The sequence below is a fragment of the Gracilinanus agilis genome, chromosome 6 (assembly GCF_016433145.1).
Source record: "Gracilinanus agilis isolate LMUSP501 chromosome 6, AgileGrace, whole genome shotgun sequence".
Taxonomy (NCBI): Eukaryota; Metazoa; Chordata; class Mammalia; order Didelphimorphia; family Didelphidae; genus Gracilinanus; species Gracilinanus agilis.
Genome location: NC_058135.1, coordinates 198118257 through 198140109, shown reverse-complemented (window position 1 = coordinate 198140109; position 21853 = coordinate 198118257). Strand labels below are relative to the sequence as shown.

Here is a 21853-nt window from a genome sequence, read left to right as displayed (position 1 = left end):
TGGAAGATTGGTAAGGGTGGGCAATGGGGGTCAAGTGACTTGCCCAGGGTCACACAGCTGGGAAGTGGCTGAGGCCGGGTTTGAACCTAGGACCTCCTGTCTCTAGGCCTGACTCTCACTCCACTGAGCTACCCCCGAGCTACCCAGCTGCCCCCTCTTCATTAGTTTTTAAACATTTCTCCTTCCTTCCTTCCTTCCTTCCTTCCTTCCTTCCTTCCTTCCTTCCTTCCTTCCTTCCTTCCTTCCTTCCTGTTCTAGAGAAAATTTCTCTCTTTCCTTATCTATACTGTCTTCCTTTCTACTCTGGACCCATATTCTGTGGTTCATAACCTGTATAGTTATCTAGTTCCTCCCTTAGTCTCTATATTCTTCATGGAGTCATAATTTCCCAAGTACCCATTTTGGGCATTTCTCTCCAAGAAGTTTCTGCCACTGCCTTGTAGCACTTGCTTTTCCTTTGTGTCTCACTCTCAAAAAAAGTGCCAGTTCCAACAGGTAACAGGGAGAAAGAACACTGCCTGTTGGTTGAATATCTCCCATCACACTTCCCTGAGGATGAGCTTACCTTTGACTGACTTGTTAACCCCCTTCCCCTCCCCCCACCCCAAGCCCTCCTGGGTTACCTTCTTTTCTCATTTGCCTCAGAATCTCTTCTCTAGGTCAATGTCCTCCCATTTCCCTGGTTGCCAGTTACCTCAGGGATTCATAGCTCTGCCTATCCCCACTAGCCCCAGGTAGGATGAATGGGCTTTTCTAGCTCCAGATACCTTGCTTAATAAACACATCCAGCACAAGTCCCTGTCCTGATAGGACTTTAATATGGAATCTCTTAGCCCTAAGTGGTCCTTAGAAACTTGTAGGCAAACTAGACTCTTTCTTTTCTATTTTTAGTTCTTTTCCACTAAAAACTCACTTTTCCACTGTTCTTTATCAGATAGATAAGGCTTATAGCTTTTAGAATGGATAAGTTCTTTACTTGCTGCAGGCACCATGAGTCATTCTACTGCTGCCATAGTTATGTTAGACTCTCTCACTAGTTTGCCTTCTCCCTAGCCAAACTTCACCCAAGCCTGGTATCAAGAAGGGACCCCAAGAATTTTTCCACCACATCTGACTGATTAAGAATGCCCATCTTATGTCTGCCACTGATTACCCGTTCTTAACCAAATCCATTTTGTGTATATAATCTTGCCACCTGAATCCCAACTTTGAGTCTGTTCCCTTCCCAACACATCTCCCTCACCCTTCCTCTGGGTTGAGTTTCTTGCATGTTGGGATAGACCTCCTCCATCTCTTTATATGGCAATTCTGTGTGTATATGCTTTGCTTTTTGCCTGCTGCATGACATAACAATAAAGCCTATGTGATTGTATCATTTCCCTGAAGACTAATTTAAAAAATTTTTCTGAACCTAGGTATTTGCTTTTTAACATTCACCTTGAGAGGTCAAATAAATGAACCTCTCTTCAGCAATAGGAACATTTCAGCAGAGGAATCCTATCCCACCACACACAGCCTCCCTCTTCCCTGCCTCCTTTCCATTCCTCCTCCCTTCTTCCTCCTCACTTTCTACCTCACCTCCTCATCTGCTGACCATTCCTGAGACCACAGGATTCACCTTTTATTACTAGTCTTCCATTTGACCTTGACACCTCATATGCTCCCTTCTATCCTCCTGCTTCCCTCCACTCTTTCATATGCCTTTACATTTCTTAACAGAGGCCCACTGAAATCACCAACTCATCTGTAGGAAGTGTGCCACCAGGTTCCAGGTCTCTGACTTCTGCCTTCACTATTGTTTCCTTGTCTATGTACTTTTAGAAAAATTATCTTATTGCTCTTTCAGCTGTTGACTGCTATAGTAATCTGATTGTTAAGAGTTATTCTTGAATTTCTGTTGTTTGAAGTGTTCAAAAGGAAGTAATTTCTTCAGGTTTGATTTTCTTTCTAAGAATGTTTCAAATGCTTCTTTATTATTGAATACTCAACTTTTTTTCAGTTTTGCAGGGGAGGTAACCTTGGGCTTTATCCTGTCCATTTTTCCTTGTGTTTTCTGGTGGGTGCAGAACATTTTGTCTTATTCACATTTTTCTGTCTTGATATTTGAAAAGCTTTCTCCTGATAATTTATCAAATTTCTTTATGAATTAAATCATTAAATTTAACCATTATGCATTTTGGTGTTAGTAATCCTGGGTTTTTTTTTTTTAAGCAATTTGTGAATCCTTTCATTTGGTATTTCAATTTCTGCATTTAGAAATTTTTAGCAATTTTCTTGTATTCTAGTGTTGTGGTGCTTAGGTTTTTTGACTTGTTTCCTTTTTCTGGGAGACCTATAATTTTTAAGTTATTTCTGTACATCCTGCCATCTTAATCAGTATGTTTTGCTTAGAAAGAGCATATTTTCTTTTAATGTTATTGATTTTGTTTCTTGTTTAGATTTTCCTTTACTTACATGTATTTGTTTTCTTTCTTTTTTTGTGTGAGATTTGTTATCACCCATTTAAGTTTTTGTGTTTGCCAATTATTTCTCCTTTGCATGTCATAAATTCTGCTCTCATAATTGTCATTTCTCTTTTAAACTACTCAAGAAAAATGTATTGTTGCCAGCTAGTGGATAAGAATGCAGGCCTGGAGTAAAGGAGGACCTGAGTTCAAATATGGCCTCAGGTACTTAGTCCACCTCTCTTTGCCTGAGTTTCCTCAACTGTAAAATAGGGATTCCAATAGTAGTATCTACTTCCAAGAGTTGTGCAAATCAAAAGAGAGTTTTGTAAAAGTGTTTAGTACAGTGACTGGCAAGTAGTAAATTAATTCTCCCTTCTTTCTTATGGATCTGCTACTTAAGTGCCTTGCTGCTGTTAATAGATTTTTTTAAGTGACTAAAATAATTTTTTCTTAATTTTAGGAGCCAAAACTAAAATAGCAAGAATGCACAAATCAGAGAGTCATGGAAGCCTCCAGATGAGAAACAGAGTGACAGGTATTTGGAATACTCAGGAATAATTTTGGCATATTTTCTAATGGTATCATTTTTATATACGTAAGGGTACAGTAGTTGAACCTTATTTTACTCTTTTTTCAATACACAGGAAACTATGAACACAGAATGTCATCAGGTTCCCAAGAAAAACATAGATCTGTAGCACACCAAAACAAGTTATTACCTTCCAAGAATTCTCCAGATTCTGTAAGGAAACCTCACCCTCGACCAAGTGATAAGCTTAATCCTAAAACTATTGACCCAGTAAGTGGAAAGAATACTTTTAAATTTACATATTATTCATTTTACCTTTTTGAAAAGGAAAAAAATTGAATATGGGATGGTGTTATATCTCTCTGATATCTTGATTTTCTTCACCCCAATTTTAAATAGATATAATAAAGAAGTATGGGAGTAAAGAGGAGGAATGATTAAGAATACCAAAATAAAATACATCTCAAAATGTTTTATTGATTACCTTGGAAATCTTTTAATTCAATTCTCTACTGGTTGCATGAATCCTTTCTATGATACCTGTAATCCTTTCTGTGACACCAGTTGTCATCCAAACTCTGACTGAACAATTTTAATCATTTGCAAGTTCTTCTTTATAGTAAGCAGAAATTTATCTCCTTTAAACTTCTCAGTTCTGCTGTTAAAACAAATTATGGAACCAGCACCATTTTGGAAGAATGAAAATTACTCTTGTTATGTGACTAGCCCACTTTTTGTCTGGTCACAAATCTATTGATGACATCTTTTATGTCATTTCTTTTTTGCACCAGTTGCTTTGGTAATGTGTTGGATTCATACCCAATGTGCACTTTTCCATTGCCCTTTGGTTATTTTTCAACTTTAATTCTTCAGAGACTGTGATATTTCATTACTCATAGCCATTAAACACCACAAGAAAAAGACAGATATGAGAGATAAATCTTAGTTTCAGACTGAAGCTTAAGGTCCTTAAAAGTATTGCAATCTACAAGTCAGTTATTCAGTTAAGTTCATTACCACTTTACATAATGATTGAGCAACTCTTTAGGTTGTACATATTGAATATCATGTATGTATACTGACTGAACTACTGACATTTGTTATCCACTTGTGTGTTTTCCTTTGTGTATATTTAGGACAGTTTCTTGAGTAATTATGAATATGCTGTAGGTAGCTATATACTATTTTAGAGCTTGGTACTGTGAAGAGTTAATCAAACTCTCTTTGTCTATCAATCAGGGACTTTTAAGTTAATCAAAAACTTAAGTACTCCTACTTATTACCTTATGAGTCACTAAGTATGAGAGTTCACAAGTCAATTGCTAGAGTGGGTGACAACTCCAGAGACCACTGCCTCCTCCTCCCCCCATCCTCCCAGGGCAGTGCTATAGATTGTGATTGGTTCCTGTAAAGTGGGGAAGGAACAGGAAGTGACGTGGAAAAAAGGACTATAAAAAGTCCTGAACTTCCTGTCAAAGAGGCTTCTCCTTTGGAGTCTCTATTCCTTAGATCTTCTCCTTTTGGACTTCTTTGGAGGATGGCTTCTTCAACTTGGAGCTTTGGGCCTTTTGACTGGAGTTTTTGGTTTTGGAGCTTCTTGGAGTTGGGTTCGTGCTTGTTGGGTTCATTGCTGCCTTGGTGAGCTTAGATCATGAGGGTTTTTCTGCTTTGGGACCTTGAGTGACTAGGATTCCCATGTGGAGATTGGAATTCTGTCGGGAGCAAGCTTCATTTCACCGGATCAGCATTTAGGGTAGGCTAGGCAATCTCCTTACCTCTTTCCCTTCTGCATTTCCCTATTTTTACTAATATTCCAATTAAACAAAATTGTTAAAAAGCTCTAATAGTTTTTCTGGCTTAAGGGTTAATAATTGGCGACCACTTTTTGTAATATTGCTATCAGCATAATTGTTGTCAGCAAATGGTAACATCTAATCAATTTCACCACCTATCAATTAACTCTGCTAAACAGACTCCCTGATAGTGGTAAACATACATCTTCCCTTTTTTGGTTGGCTTAGTAATCAGAATCATACAAAAAAAGTATTCATAATTGTAGCTCTTGAAAATATTATATATTTTTGATGAGATTATTCTCATAAAAAATTTATAGACATAGGAAAGCAGGTATGTAACTTGGATTTTAATTTTATTATATCTAAAACTTATCATCTTATTCTCAAAACATTCCTTAGGGCCTCCCAGATTTTACTCTAAACCAGTATTCTCCTTTGCTTCCATATTTCTCCATTTAGTCTGAAGACCATATTGTTTGTTGGCCCTGAAGTAAGTTGTGGGTTTTATTTCTTTTGTTTTTTGTAGGTATAGTAGTTTTGATAGTTTTGTCTTGACAATTAGCTTATGTTGGTTAGATTTCTTAAGGAACAATGGTGTATAAGTGTTTTTTACCTGTTTTCCATTTTTATTGCTGCGTATTATTTAAATCAATCAGGTTATGACTTTACTTTTATTATATTTTTAATTTTCTAATTTGATTTTTGATAATTTGACATTTGGATTATATATAGCTGATACTGAAATGTCTCACATAGTAAATAGTCATCTTCTGAGAGAGAGAGAGAGAGAGAGAGAGAGAGAGAGAGATTTTTTCCATCTTTGCCTTGACTCCAGGTTAATAATTTGGAGGGTTTTTAGTATTAGTCCTTCTGTGCAGCAGATGTTGGTAAACAAACTGCAGTTATTCTCATGGTTGTCTTAGATATGCTTATTATGTGCATTATGATATAAGATATTTGTATTCTATGAAATGTTTATTTTTTTCCCCTTGTATATATAATAAAATGAATTCTAATTCCTTTATTCCTCCAACAAGAAACTGTGAGTAAACCTTCAATTTTAAGTTCTTCAGTGTAAGGCTTGATAATAATTTTTTCCAGTTATATGTTTACTTATTGGTCATGGTCAAAGATCTCATATTCACTAACAGTTAATATTTGTAGATATTCTATAGGCTATAATGATTATCACTATGCCTCTTTTTCTACTACTTGACTACACTGTCAAATATATTAGAAAGTCATACAGGACCGAGCGAGCAATCTTTGTATTTTTCTTTTGTTTTATGTGTTGCTAAAGAATTCAGGTATCAAGTTGGTGACTTATGCTCGACTAATAAACTTTCCTGTACTTAGGCTGGTTCTCAGCAGATATATTCTGTTGCCAGCACTGTGTGAAAAAGAAAATGTTGTTTAGGATGAATTTCCTTGAACTCTGTCTTGTTTGGAAAATTAAAATGAATTTTTTTTGGTGAAGTATTATATTACCTCTAGGTGACTAGAAAATGTGATTTACTACCTATGTGCCTTAATGACAAGAATTCTTTTAAGCATGTGTATTTATACTGCATTATAACTAGTTCACATGAAGGGTAGACCCTGGGACTACACTAATTCATAACATAGTTGAAATGATGGAAAACTAGAATCTAAATATTTTTGAAAAATATAAAACCAAGAAAGTTCAGCATGTATTTTTTTTAACCAGTGTTGTAAATCTAAAGTGATTTTTTTCCTCTGTCCCTGTATATAATCCCTTCCTACCCTATTCAGTCATTCCTTACATACCATGAAGAAGCAACAGTACGATGCTCATATGCGAAATCTTAATACGTACATTTTTTTCTTAATTTCATTTCAGTTTGGTGATCAGCCACGAGCTCCATCTGCTTTTGCTGCTATTTACTCTAAAGGAGGTATTCCTTGCAGGTAAAATCAATTAGAAACATAAAAGACCATATATTCTTTAAATGACTTTAATCACATTAAATAATTTTTGTAGATTATATGAAGAATAGCAATTGCCTTTGGAATTTATTGTCATCTTAGAAGGAGTTTTCTATTGGAGTATCCTAGTTTACCTGTGCTTGATCCCATACCATTTAACTTTTTTTTTTTTCAGTGACTTGAACAAAGACATAATTTGTTTCATTCTTATCCAGTTTGCTGATCTTATACTTGTAAAATGCCATATTCGGAATCCAAAAAGGAACAGGATGTGCTAGAACTTTTCAATGAATTTAATACAATGAAGTTTAACAGGAGTAAATGTGTAGGTTCTTATATTTGAATTTAGAAAATGAACTTTATGTTTGGGAGGCATGGCAAGAGAACAAGATATCTAGACATGCTTTAGACTGGATTTTAGTGGATTACAAGTTTTATAAGAGTCAACATTGTGATATGGCAACACAAAACCTAAATGAAGTCTTGGGTTGAATGATAAGTAGTATTTACCTAAACCATCAGCAAGTACCATCTGCAATGGGAATAAGTTAGAAGCCATCTCTATAAGTTGAGGAGTGAAACGAGGATGCCCATTATCACCACTATAATATTTTATTAGAAATGCTAGCTTTAGTATAAGAAAAGAAAAAAGAAACTGAAAGAATTGAAGTAGGCTATGAGGAAACTAAACTTACTCTTTGAAGATGACAGGATGGTATACTTAGAAAATCCTAGAGAATCAACTAAACTAGTTGAAATGAATAACTTTGGTAAAGTTGCAGGATACAAAATAAGCCATATAAATCATCAACATTTCTATATGTTGCCAACAAAGTTCAGCAGCAAGAGATAGAGAAATTCTATATATCTAGGCAAAATAAAATACCTGGGAATCTATTTACCAAGACAAATCCAAGAATTATATGAGCACAATTACAAAACAGTTTTCACACAAAGTCAGATCTAAACAATTGGAAAAATTAATTTCTCATGGTTAGGCAGAACTAATATGATAAAAATGACAGTTCTGCCTAAATTAATTTACTCAGTGCCATACCAATCAAACTACTAAATAATTATTTTATAGAACTAGAAAAAATAACAAAATTCATCTGGAAGAACAAAAGGTCAAGAATATATCAAGGGAACTAATGAAAAAAAAATGTGATGAATGGTGGCTTAGCAGTTCCAGGTCTCAAATTGTATCTTAAAACAGTAATTATCAAAACAGTCTGGTTGGTACTGGCCAAGAAGTAGAATGGTAGATCAATGGAATAGATTAGGTATATAGTATACAGGGGTAAATAACCTTAGCAACCTAAGGTTTTATAAACCCAATGTAAGGATAGGGGATGGGACAAAAAGACATATAACATTCATTGACTGGCTTTCCTAATTCTTATACCAAAGACCCCAACTTTTGGAATAACAACTCACTGTTTAACAGAAACTGCTAGGAAAATTAGAAAATAGTATGGTAGAAACTAAGTATAGACCAATATACCAAGATACGATCAAAATGGATATATGGTTTAGATATAAAGAATGATATCATAACTTAATTAAGAAAACCTAGAATAGTTTACCTGGCAGATCTTTGGAGAGGGGAAGAATTTATGACCAAACAAGAGATAGCATTTAAAGATGTTTTAAAATAAGTAATTTTGATTATATTAAGTTTAAAAAAAAAGCAAACATAACTAATGTAACCAAAATTAGAAGGGAATCAACAAACTGGGAAAAATTTTATAACAGATGTCTCTGATAAAGGTCTAATTTCTCAAATTTGTAGAGAACTAAGCCATTTTTCAGTTGACAAATAATGGTCAAAGGATGTTAGCAAGCAGTTTTCAGATGAAGAAATCAGTTATCAATAATCATATGAAAAAATGTTCAAATTAAAGCAACTCTCAGGTACCACCTCACCACCTATCAGATTGACCAATATGGCATTAAAGGACAGTTGTAAATGTTGGAGGGGATGTGGCAAAATTGGGCCATTAATGCATTGTTGTTTGAGTTGTGAACTTTCGTAACTGTTCTAGAGGGCAATTTGGAATTATGGCCAAATGGCTAAAACTGTGTGTACCCTTTGATCCAGTGATACCACTACTGCGTCTGATTCCCAAATAAATTATAGGCTACCTTAAATGTTTAATGTCTAGAACTAGAGAGGCTATAATCCATCTGTCTTCTACCCTGGTGATACCATCAAAGAAGAAATATTCAATTCTGGGAATCACGTTTTAGGAAGAGACAGTGAATATGGTGCTAGACTTAAATCATACCTTGAGTATTAATAGTCATGTGACCATAGATAAGGCACTTGATCTTTTCTATTCCTCAGTTTCTTCATTCAATTGTAAATTAGAATAATATCTATAGTACCCCATATTACAGGGTTATTATAAGGTTCAAATGAGAAAATGCTTTGCAAACTTAAAATGCACCATATTTTAAGTTTGTTGTTAATGTAATCATTAGCTGGAGAGTTTGCAGGGAATGGAATCCATCATCGTGCCATATGAGGCTTGGTGGTTATTTATACTAGAGTTGAGAAGGCTCAGGAGGGACATATTAGATGCCATCCCCATTTGTAATTAGCCCTGGTACTTGTCCACATTGTTACCTGCCTTTTCACCATATACCATGGAGGTCCCTCAGTCGTAGATTAATATAGAGCAACCTATCAGGATTGTACATTTTTTGATTCTTTATGCTCTTGCCAACAGCCATGGGGATTCATTCTTAGGCGAATATAGCTGGATTCTAATTTCTCAATACCCAAAATTTTATTCTTTGCCATATTTCTTAACTGTTTCATTATTCCTCCCCTAAGGTCAGGCAGTCATAAATTTTGGCGAGGGGGAGTAAATAACAAATCCCCTATTGTAGTACTGTTGGCTTTTTTTTTTTTATTGTCACTATTATTACCACACAACTCTTGCCCTTATAGCTGGACAGATGTTCAATTCATGCAGATATTCTTCCTCAGGATCATATGTAAGTCTTGCTGTCTTTGTTCATGATCAATAAATATCCTTCTATGGTCTGAATCTTCATATAGAATGCTTTTCAAGTGAAGGCCCACTATAAATTTTTTCCCCCATACTTGATGGTTGGTTTTATTTGAAACTTTGCATTCAGTTTTTATTTAAATTAGCAACTTTTTTTCTGTCCTTGAATAAAATATTTTTATATTTTTGCTGGTTGTAACAATAATGTAAATGTTAAGACAGATATTAAGGTTAAGGACCATCTATTTAATTGGCTGGAGTTCCTTTATGGTGTATCTTAACGTCCCCTGCAGAGATAAAATTTAGTTGACTTAGTCTATAAGATTACAGATTCAGAGCTAAAGGTTACCAAGTTCAAACCCTTCATTTTTTACATGAAAATGAGACCTAAGAGTTTAAATTGCCTGCCTAAGATTACTTAGTTTTTCAAACTGAACTCTCTTACTCTGAATCCAGTGTACTTTGCTCTACAGCACAGTATCTCCTCTATTAAATGAGTATTACTTGATCATGAACCTATCAAAAATTTATTAGGAGAAGGAAAAACTACTTTGAAAGATGCTCTAAAAGATTTTTATCATTTGACAACATTACTGTATACTAGAAAGTTACAAAGTAATTGCATTTTGTAGAGCCTCTGTGATAGTTAATTGTATTAAGAATATTTACAAATAATTGCCTTTTATATCTTAGGTTGGTACATGGTTCAGTAAAACACAAATTACAATGGGATTGTCTTCCTGAAACTCTTCCATTTGATCCTCTTCTTATTACGTTAGCAGAGGTAAAGTACTTTCCCTCAATTATTAGGGAAACTTTTTAATGGTATAATATTTATTAGGTAATGAAATAAGAGAATTTCATGGAGTTCATTTGGTCTTTTTGGTATTTAAATAGGAAACAATGATATTGGAATGCTACCTTTACTCATTGCTGAAGGATTAATTATAAACTGTTTCATAAACTATAAGAAACTAATCTGTGTAGACATGAATTTATTATAGATGAAGAAAAACAATTTTAAATAGATTTTTAAAAAATCCAAGTATGTGATTTATAAACAGAAGAAAATACTTCAACTGTACTAACAGAACTTTATTTAAATGTATGGAGACATACTTGATCTGTTTTAAAACCACATTTAAAATTTTTTGTCTAATGAATTTTATAAGAAACTCATCCATTTAATAAATTAAAATGTCAGTATTCTTTCATAACAAAACTTAAAGTTTTTCATATTGAAAGACATTATTTTTGTAAACTTTTTTGGAGAAGAGAGTACAAATGCATGTTAGTTAAATTTTGTTTATCTTTTGGCTGGTTCCTATGCCTGGAATTCTTTGCTTCTTCTCGGCCTCTTGGTCTCCTTACCCCCAGTCTTAGTTTAAGCCCAACAGAAGCAGGAAGTCGCCTTTCTCTCAGAAGATTTTTTATTTCCTATCTGTTCTTGTAAGTACCTAATTATTTATATGCTGTCTCACCCTTCAGAATGTGAGCTCAGTTAGGGCAGGGTCAGTATTTTCATCTTTTTTTTAAAAATATACCTTATTCTACAGTTTAGCATGGTGCCTGCTACCTAAAACAGACAGAGTAAGTGCTTTTTAATTGATTGACTTACTATAATCATAGGACCTGAATTTGAGTCCCAGCTTTTCATCAGATTAATTGTGTGTGATTTTGGAGAAGTCACTTACCTTCCAATGAAATGTTTCCTGTGCTTTAAAATGAGAATAATAATAGGTCTTATGGGGAAAAACATAAGCCTACCACTTATGGTTATTATACATTTTGAGGACTATACAAAGTAAATGTCAGTATTTTTTTTACACTTTAATATCCCTTGTTAAGCAAATGATTAGTCTTAACTTAATGTGTTCAGGATGTTAATATTAATAGATAATAATGTAATAAGAAATGATCAAAGAGTTTGTAATCAAAAGATATTTTCAAATAAAAAATTGCCCTTCCTATTATTGTATTAATAGAAATAAGAGGAAGGCTTTGAGAGGGAATTTTTTTTTAACTAGATGTTTAATATTATCAATGAGGAAACTTGCTGAGAGACTCTACCATATGAAAATCCTCTACCAATGCAAATGGGTGTTTTTTTTGTTTTTTGTTTTTTGTTTTTGAAGCTTACAGGCTCAGGCTTAAAGGGTTGCCTGCAGCACTGAGAGTTTAAGGGATTTTCCCAGAGTCACACAGCCTGGTACTTCAACTCCCTGATGAGTTCTCTCTAATTTACCATGTTGTGCAGGGAAATAGACTTTGGGAAAATGCCTTCTCATTTTATCTATTCTGTAAAGATAATAAGTGTTTTGTCTCTTTTATGTTTCTGAGAAATTTGCAGACTGTGATAGTCTTTTTTTTTGTCTCTTCTTTCACTAACAACTTTATGGGATCTCTTTTTATAAAGTATAACAGAATATCAGTTTGTATTAAAAGTATACTAAAAATAGTTATAGTATAGTACTTTATGGTGCTTTGTAGTATTTTACAGTGCTTTATATATAAAAATCACTTTCCTCATAGCATTCCTAAGAGTGGGTAAAGTATTAGTTATCCCTATTTTAAAAGATGATGAAATTATCTAAGGTCTCAGTCCTTGGTCCCATAACTAGATATTGTATATAACAGGTGGCACTCAAAGTCCAATCCTTTGAAAAGAAGTACTATTTCTACTCTATACGGTTGCCTTTTTTTTAAACCTAAGAAATGTGAAAAATAGCCATCTTTCAGAAAACTGTTACAAAAAAGGAGAATAATAACATTTCATTATTCCCCTCCCCCAAGAAAAAATTATAGTCACTTTGAAAAATTGTTAGTAGAATTTAAATCTAACCAACCTTGGAATAGGTTGGGCTGATTCCTGGTGGAGCAAGAGGTTAAAGCAGCCCCCCGAAGGCCATATAATGATAAGCATTTCATAACCATTGGCACCTGCTCCTAGCAACACTTTCATATATAAAAAAGACACAATTGACAGTTGAAAATCCTATAATTTCTTCATGTCCATTTTAACTTCTTCTTCTGAATTTGAAGACCTCCTCCTCTTCCCAAGGGAATATTGTGGCCTTAGGGTCAGAAAAAGAGGTGGAGCTGGTGGTAATTAATTCCAATTTTTCTTTTTGGTCCCAGTTTTTAGTTGTATCTAGTTTATTACTAAAATTGTACTTTTTGTATAGAGAAAGGCATACTAATGATTTCTCTCCCTCCCTCATGAAAGAAGAACAGTAAGGGCTAGGCATTTGGGATTAAATGACTTGTTCTGGGACACATAGCTAAGAAGTGTCTAAGACCAGATTTGAATCCAGGATCTCTATTTGAATTTGAGGCTCTCCAACCACCCACCTGCGCCCCCCCCCCCCATACTCTGATTTCTATTATTTATTTTTTAGTATGACAAAATTTCTTTTAAATCACATTTTTATATATTTAACAGGGCCTAAGAGAGACTAAACATCCATATACATTTGTATCAAAAGAAGGTTTTAAAGAATTACTTTTGGTTGAAGGTGCTACTGAAAAAACTGTGCCCCTGTTACCTAGACTGATTCCAGTGTTGAAGGCAGCTCTGGTATGTTTTTTATTTTCTCTTTAATTTTTTGTTTCTAACCTATAGTTACTGATGTTGATTTTATTTCATCATTCTTCTCTTCCCTTCTTCCACAAAGACACATTCAGATGGAGAAGTGTTTGAACGGGGATTGAATGCTTTAGTACAGTTGAGTGGTGTTGTTGGGCCTTCTCTAAATGATCATCTGAAGCACTTGCTTACAAGTGTAAGTATCAAAAATATTTGTAATCATATCCCTTTTATGTGCTATTCTCTAATCTTTTTTAGTTCTTTTGATATCATTGATAAAATTTGATCAGTTAACTTATACTGAAAAAATTCCATCTGACTCTGAAAATTTTTACTTGCCTCTGTCACAATTTTACCTGGAATATTGAGAGGTTAAATGATTTGCTTTAGGGTCATCTATCCAGTATATGTCAGAGCAGGGACCTAATCCTAGGTTTTCTGTACTTGAGGCCAGCTATGTTAGGTTGTCTAATTTTAAATTCTAAGCTGTACCTTTTAATACTACACTAGTGTATTTAGATTTCTATTAAAGTTAATTCTCAAGAGAAGACTTAAAATTACTTCAAAAGAAATTGAGTACCTATGTGCTTCATAAAATCTCACTGGTATCTCCCCCTCACCCCCTTAACCTATTTTTAAGAAATGTGAAATTTGGAAAGTTTTTATATGATTATGATTTAAGTTTTTCAATTTCATTTTTGTCTTTGTGTTCTTCAGTGTCTTGTGCATAATCTGTTGCTTATCAGATGAATTTTTTTTGTCATTTCTTTAAAGCTTTCGAAGAGGCTAATGGATAAGAAATTCAAAGAGTCAATCACCAATGCTTTACAAAAGCTAGAACAACATGGTGGAAGTGTGAGTAGAAATTTATTCTTCCTTTCATTTATTTGTAAGTAATTGTGAACTTCCATATTTTCTGTCACTATTTTAAAAAAAATTGTTTTAATTCAAAATCTATCTTCTCACCCTCTGTCCTCATTCTTTTCTCCCTCTGTTGAGAGCAAAAGAAAAATAAAAAACCATTAGAAATATGTATAGCCAGTCAAAGTAAACTTCTACTTTATCCAAGTCAAAAATATTTATCTCATTCTGAGTTCTTCATTTCTCTTTCTGGAAGTAGAAAACATGTATTGTTTGACCTCTAGAATACTAGCTGATAAGAGCTTAGCACAATAATATTCTATCACATTTATATACCATATCTTGCTCATCCATTTCCCAATTGATGAGCAGCCCCTCAAATTCTCTGCTACCTCCAAAAAAGAGCTGCAGATGTTTTTGTATGTACTTATTTTGTTGTCCTAATTTTCTATTCTTTCTGATTTCCCTACTGAGTGAAATGTATTTCCATAGCCAACTTTGCGTGTATGTGTGTATATTCTTAATGTCATTAAGATATCACCATTCCCAGGCCTTGTCTTATTGGAACTCCCTTTATGAATCCTGATGATGATAGAGGATTCAGAGGGGACACATGTATTATCTCCTTATATTTAAATGTAAGCAGTTTTTATCTTTGTTTAATTATTATTCTTTTCTCATTGTTCATTCGTGTTTGCCTTTTAATGTTTTACTTCATTCCTATGTTTGAATTTCAAAGTTTCTCTATGACTGGACTTTTTTTTTTTCCATCAAGTACATCTATTTCTTTAGAGTTCTGTTTTTTTCTTCTATAGCATTATACTTATTTGGGGGAGGGAGTAAGTTATTTTTGACCAGAAGAACTTATATCCTTTACCTTTTGAAATATTACATTTCAAGGTCTTCTAAATGGTGGTGGCTGCTAAATTTTAGGTGATCCTAACTATGGCCTCATAGAACTTGAATTCGTATTTTTTTTTCTGACCTAGAAACTCTGGATTTTGGCTATGAAGTTCCTGGGACTTTTTATTTACAGGTTTGGAAGGTCACTGGTAGATCCTTTCTGTTTCTATCTTGTCTTCTGATTCTGAGAGATCTAAGTAGCTTTCTTTTAAGACTTCTTGAAATATGCTATCTAGACCTTTTTTTTTTTTTTTTTGGGTTATGTCATTGAGATGATCCAATGATTCGTAATCTTTTTTTCCCTTCCTTGTTCTATTTTACAAAATGGTTATATTATTTCTTTTTTTCAGTCTTTCATCTTTAATATTTTTTATTCCTTGAGGCATTGCTTGTGGATGTTTTAAAGTCACTCTTTAATACTGCACTTATCTTAAACATCTCTGCCACCATAGATAACTGAGTATAATGCAGTTTTTTGTTTATTCCTTCTAGCCTGTTTACTGACTTCAAACTTGATGTGAGGACTGGACTCTGTAACACTTCTAAAGGGAAAGTCTAGTGTGATTCTATTGTTGCTTTCAAAGGATATTCTAGGAGCTCAGGGACTGTCTGGGGACCTGCAGGCTTTCAGTACTCCCAATGTGGTCTAGTCTGAGCTCTTAAGTTCTTAACCAAGGTCTGTGCAAGAGGAGCTTGCTGGTAGCCCATTAGCCAGTGGAAAACGTTCTTGGCTCAGAGTGGCTGAATTGTGGGCTCCCCTTTGTTATGGGATTTTTGCCTTGGTTACTCTGCAGGGCTGATCTAGGTGCTGGCAGTGAGACCCACTCTGAAGCACACCACTGTTCTTGCTGCTAGCTTCCTCCTTGGGATAGTACAAAAGAAAAAAAAAAATTTCTGCCTAGGAATCCTGCAGTTTTCCTCACATCAGTGCCCCTGCAAAGGTCTAGGGGTATCTCAATGCTAAGCTAAGACCTTTTATTTCTTACTTTATCGCCTCTAGGCTTCAGAGTGCTTAGTGTTGCATCCTTCTGGCCCAACCCTTGCCAGCTGGGCTGGTCAAAGGACTCACTGACTTTTTCTGGATTTCCTCATCAGGATTTGATCTGGTGCATTTTCTAGATCTGTTGAAGTTTGCAGCTGGAAACTCACTGCACTACTTCCTGTCTTTCCTCCATCTCTCATTCTATTCTATGCTTTTTCCTCACTTCTTCGTGCTTGAAAACTATAGTAACATTCTGGTATGATATTGCTACATAACTTTAGTTTTTCCAAAATTTCTATTCTGCCACATTAGAAAGAGAAATAATGTTCCTATATAGGGCCATGTCAGATGTCTTAAATGGTCACCTTTTTCTCATTAAATTGTAGTTTTTGATCTTGCCTCTTTTTTTTTAAAGAGCTGCAGAAATCAGTTGTTATATAGTTAAGTATCCAATTGGCCACTTTAGTTTTATTTATAATCATGTAACATCAATTGAACTCATTAAAAAGGAAACTTTCTAAAAGCTTTTCAAATTATAGGATTGGTTTGTAATATTTTGATGATTGTTATTTCATTTAGTAAACTGAGTTTTGTGTTTTTGAACAATTTAAGTGGTGTGTTCAATTTTAGAGATGTTTCTCTAAAGAAATGATACTGGATTCTTTTTGAGATAACATCCTCTAAGAGAGCAAGTTTCCATTAGGACTTTCCTCAACACTGAGCTCTGATTCTTTAATGAAATATAGTACAAGATAAAAAGTGATGTAGCCTTGCAAATTTAAAAGATGTTGGAATTAAGAATTTTCACAGAGTCATAAGTCTGGGTGTGTAGAAATCATTTCACCTAATTTTAAATACATTATTTTGTATTTTTCTAATCAAAGTTTAAGATTAGACTAGGGAATTTATGAAACATTGGGAATAACTTTCTTTATTCTTAATCTTATTATGCTGACTTAATGTTCTTATATGACTTTGTGATAATTCCATGAAAATCAGCATAAAGGAAAATTTTCTTTCACATGGAAATGAGTCCACTGTCTTTAGAAATTTAAATGCAGAGTTAATTTGATATTTGCCCCTGTAACATCCATGATCTTAAGTGGGGTTAAAGTTGCCTCACAGAATTCCACAGTGCCCCCCAGAACTCCAGGAGAGAGGGCAATTGGGGCAGTTAAGAACCTGGGTATAAAAAGGCAGGACATCCAAGCTAAGGACACTTTGGACACTTTTTTGGGTTCAAGGGGCTGGGAAATAGAGTTAGATTGCTTTTTTTTTGTTAGCTCATCTCTGACCTCAGGGAGCAGTGTTACTTTGCTGGTTTACTCCATAGAGACTATACCATGTTGTGAGCACTGGAAAAATTACCTTACCTGCATGATCTCAACAGATCTTCAATCAAGATTGTATCTTCACCATCACCATTGAACTTTTAGTAACATTAGATTAGGAGAAAGGTTAGTTAGTGAGATAAAAGCTAAGTTATTGGCCTAGAGACGGGAGGTCCTGGGTTCAAATCTGGCCTCAGACACTTTCCCAGCTGTGTGACCCTGGGCAAGTCATTTGACCCCCATTGCCTACCCTTACCACTCTTCCACCAAGGAACTAATACACAGAAGTTAAGGGTTTAAAAATATATATATAAAAAAAAAGCTAAGTTATTCAAAGCACTTTCCCCTTTAGGGAAAGTGAAGCCAACAAGTTTATTGGAGATTTTAGATAGATAGCTTACCTACTCATTCCTAAAATCCACCTCCCCTCTCCCTGTTTTCCTGAAATTAATAAATCCCTTTCCTAGTTGGATTTGAGAGCCTGGGTGAAGTTATATTAGGCTATACTTATCATCAATATACATTAACAAAGCAAAAACTTCATCTAAGCAAGCACTGGAACAGCTGTTGTCCAGAGAGCAGTTCTACTGCATTGAGAAGATAACCTAAACTTTTTATCTATCTTAGGGTTTAGGGAATAATAGATTTTTTAAATAGTGGAAGTTGCTAATCTCAGTGGGATCAATTCCTATCTATCTACCAATTTAGCCCTGGATTAGTCAAGCTTGTTCAGACTCCATCACTTGACCTAAAAGGGAGTTAACTGTTATTTCCTTCTCCTCTGTTTCAAGAGGGGGGGAAGGGGAAGAATTCTATTCACTCCTACCCTTCCTCCTTGCTCCGACTCCATTACCAACCATCGCAAATCTGACCCAATTCAACACCCCACACTTAAAATCCAAATAATTTTAATGATGGCAAAGTATTTGAAGAGCTGTGGTATGGAAGACAGGATTCACTTTATTCTGTTTGCCTTTAAAAGTCAAAACTGTGGCATTTTCATAGGTGAGTTCACTGTAAGGAAAAAAACTTGATGATAAAACTATTCTAAAGTGGAAGGACTGGCCAAATGGTAACAACTTCCCTCTATATCAAAGCCTTGAAGCAGCGGCTGGATTTAGCTAGTTACAAATGTAGAAAGGATTCTTTATCAAATTCCATTTAGTCTATATTACCTTGGAGAAGTGCCTTTTTATTCTGAGGTTCTCTATGATTTTGACTTTTTTCCCTTTTCATCTGTTGTTTATGTTAGGGTGATAGGAATTGAACCTGTGATTTTATTAATAGAGACAACTCTCAAGTGAGAAAATTACTTCTGCTAATCCAGATATCATCATCTTTGCTACTACTTCTAGCCTTTGAAAGTTGCCTAGACCAGTGATGGGCAAACTAGCCCCCCCGCCACCCCCCCACCAGATGCAGGGGAGGGGGGGGGCTAAAATTCTTTCCAGCCCTGTGACATTATTCCTAATCTGATGAATACAATGAGTAGGATACAATACAATGAAACTTCAAAAGAGTTGCCTTAGAAATGGACTGACAATTGAGTATTTCTTTTCCTTTGGGCCCCTTCTTTAAAAAAGTTTGCCCATCACTGGCCTAGATCATTGTTAAGTGACTTGCCCAGCCCTCACACAATCAGGAGGTGTCATAGAAGTGGTCCTTGAACCTTGATCTTTGTGAGTTAGAGGCCAACTCTATCCACTTTACTAATATTAGGATGATATCACAGCTTAATTGTGAGATACTTTGCTTTCTTATTCTTTTTGACACTTTTTTTTAGTATAAGTTTCTTGTGGAAATGACTTTGAATTGTGTTTTCTACCCTGCAAAATACCCATCTATGCATATAAATAGCACAGAATAAAGAAATGAATTATCTATTCTGCCACTACTTCTAAGATTTGTAAGATAAATAAATGTACCTGGTTCTTTCTTTATTTTTACCCCAAATGAGATGAAGGAATTTTGAAAAATAATCTTCATAGGATTACATTGAGGAGATTTGAAACTGTATTTAGAAGGGTTGGATGCTTCCCTTTGCAGCAGAATACTCAGAGAATTCGTCAGTTTTAGTTGCTTTCAGAAATCAATTGGGGGCAGCTGGGTGGCTCAGTGGATTGAGAGCCAGGCCCAGAGACAGGATGTCCTAGATTCAAATCTGGCCTCAGACACTTCCTAGCTGTGTGACCCTGGGCAAGTCAATTAACCCCCATTGCCTAGCCCTTACCACTCTTTTGCCTTGAAACACAGTAGTGATTCTAAGACAGAAGATAAGTTAAGGGTTTAAAAAAATTCAACTAAGTTTTAAGACCTCCTTTTGTTACCCTTTTTATACCTTAAAATAGTTATAAAAGGAGTTAAGTTTGAATTAACTTTGCTATTTCAACATAATGTAGAGATAACTTTGAATTCTTAAAAATTATGCCAGTGTATTGCAAGCTTTTGAAACATCCTCTTAAGCTGCAAAGGTTTTTAAATAAAGGCTCATCACTAAAAAGATTAGATACCAGATGTGGATTTAAAAAAAAAAAATCATAACCATTCAAGTGATTCGAAAAGTCATGGTATTGGTTTGTAATGAGTCTTGGTGGTGGGAGCACCCACAGTATCAGAATCATGAATTCTTTGAAGATTAAAAAAGAAGTGATTTAAATCAATTTTTTTCCCTCTCTAATTGGGTGTACTGTAGATTAAAAGAAAATAAATTAAAATTTTTTTGTGTGAGAAGCCATAATTTGCTCAAAAATTTTTGACTCACTATACTTGAATATAGGTATTAAATGAAGTCTGTTTTTGTGACTTTTCTCTATATAGGATGGTCTTCATGTTGTTTTAACCTTAGGTAACTAGAGAAGGAAATGGCAAACTGCTGTAGTATCTTTGCCAAGAAAATCCCAAGGCCAGTATTGGCCTATGGGGCCACAAAGAGTTAGACATGACTTAATGACAACCACCTTAGGTTGTCTTTAATTTGGGGAGACCATCTAAAGTCTAAGTGTTCCATATATCTTTCATATATCTTTTCTCACCTATACCCAAATTCCAAGAGTCAACATTGAAAGAACAATCTACTTTGATAAGACTTGTTGTTCATATTTGACTCATATATCATAGCTGATGGCTAATACTGCATACTGCACATATACTCAATTATTTAGAAAAATTAAATTTTTCTTTTGTTTCGTTTACATTTTAAAATAAGCTTTTGGTAAATTCTGTTCATAGTCTCAGAAAAGTATACTAAATATAGAATCCATCTACCCTAATGAGTACCACAACACTAATGATATGAAATATTTTCTACCAACAGGGCAGCCTTATGATTATCAAAGCTAAAATTCCAACCTATTGTTCCATCTGCTCTTAAACCAAAGGAATGATAAAAACCATTTGACTAAGTGGTGAGAGATGTCAGAAGCTTGTGATGAACATCATAGGATCCCTTTTGGATTTGGGTTTCTTTTTTATCACAACTACTCATTTGTTATTTACATGATAAAAATGTATTCACAAAATTGATTCCACTGAATCATAGTCAAGGAGCATTTATCAGCATGGGAAAATGGTTAAATTATGGAAAGCTATTAAAAGCAGTTCTATAGTACAATTTTGTGGGTTTATTATAGTTTTTTTTTCTTCTAGAGTTGGCCTGTATTAATAAACACAATTTTGTTTATAGTTTCAGATTTGATATTTATATGTCTTTGGCTTTTAGTTATATCACTTAAGTGATTGCACTAATTTTTAACTATACTCATACTTGGTAGGGATTTTTAGACCTATCAGAGTCACAGAAATTAGTAAGAACTGTTAGTAACTCACTGATAAATTATTGCTTATAAACAGGTATTTTTATAATGTTGGAATGCTTGGGGTGGAAACATCCAGAACATTTCAAAAATAAGAAATTTTTCAAATAGTATAAATTCTGTTATAACATGTAAATTATTATTTTATTATAGCTTGATAAAACTATAATGAGTTTAGGTGTATTGTGTAATATATGTGTTATTTTTTTCTATTTCCTCACCTAAAAGAAATGATTTATAAATTGGGATATTTAAGAATTCAACTCGAAATTGTATTCACATTTTTTTTAGTATTAACTTGTTAACCTTTTTTCCCCCTTAAAAATACTTAATAAATATGTTGTAGTTTTCACCTATTTTCTGCTTAATTTCCCACATCACACCTACAAGAGTTCTTCACATTAGCCCAGGTTGTAAGAGGTTAAGGAAGCTCAGCCTTACTCCAGGGAGAAATTACTCCAGTTATTTCTTTGGTTAGAGTTACCACTAGTCAGTAACCAGTTAAGGGTTACTATGTGCCAAGTACTATGCTTAAGCACTTGGGGTTACAAAGAAAGGTAAAAGACAGTACTAGAACAATCAAGAGTGTGAGGCCACCTAATTGGGGAGACAACACATGAAGAGCTGGGTGCAAACTACATA

At 34.4% G+C, this 21853-nt stretch overlaps 1 protein-coding gene across 1 annotated transcript in view; it reads left to right on the top strand.

The window, feature by feature from the left end:
• The window catches only part of PACRGL (parkin coregulated like), a 31113-nt gene extending 10104 nt beyond the window's left edge, over positions 1 to 21009 (top strand). The window contains exons 2-9 of the mRNA XM_044680870.1: positions 2908 to 2982; positions 3092 to 3246; positions 6634 to 6701; positions 10430 to 10520; positions 13179 to 13313; positions 13411 to 13518; positions 14097 to 14177; positions 20713 to 21009. Of these exons, the coding sequence (XP_044536805.1) occupies positions 2931 to 2982; positions 3092 to 3246; positions 6634 to 6701; positions 10430 to 10520; positions 13179 to 13313; positions 13411 to 13518; positions 14097 to 14177; positions 20713 to 20769 (747 nt within the window). The 5' untranslated portion in view covers positions 2908 to 2930 and the 3' untranslated portion in view covers positions 20770 to 21009. The remainder of the gene's footprint in view (positions 1 to 2907; positions 2983 to 3091; positions 3247 to 6633; positions 6702 to 10429; positions 10521 to 13178; positions 13314 to 13410; positions 13519 to 14096; positions 14178 to 20712) is intronic.
• The last annotated feature ends 844 nt before the right edge of the window (positions 21010 to 21853 follow it).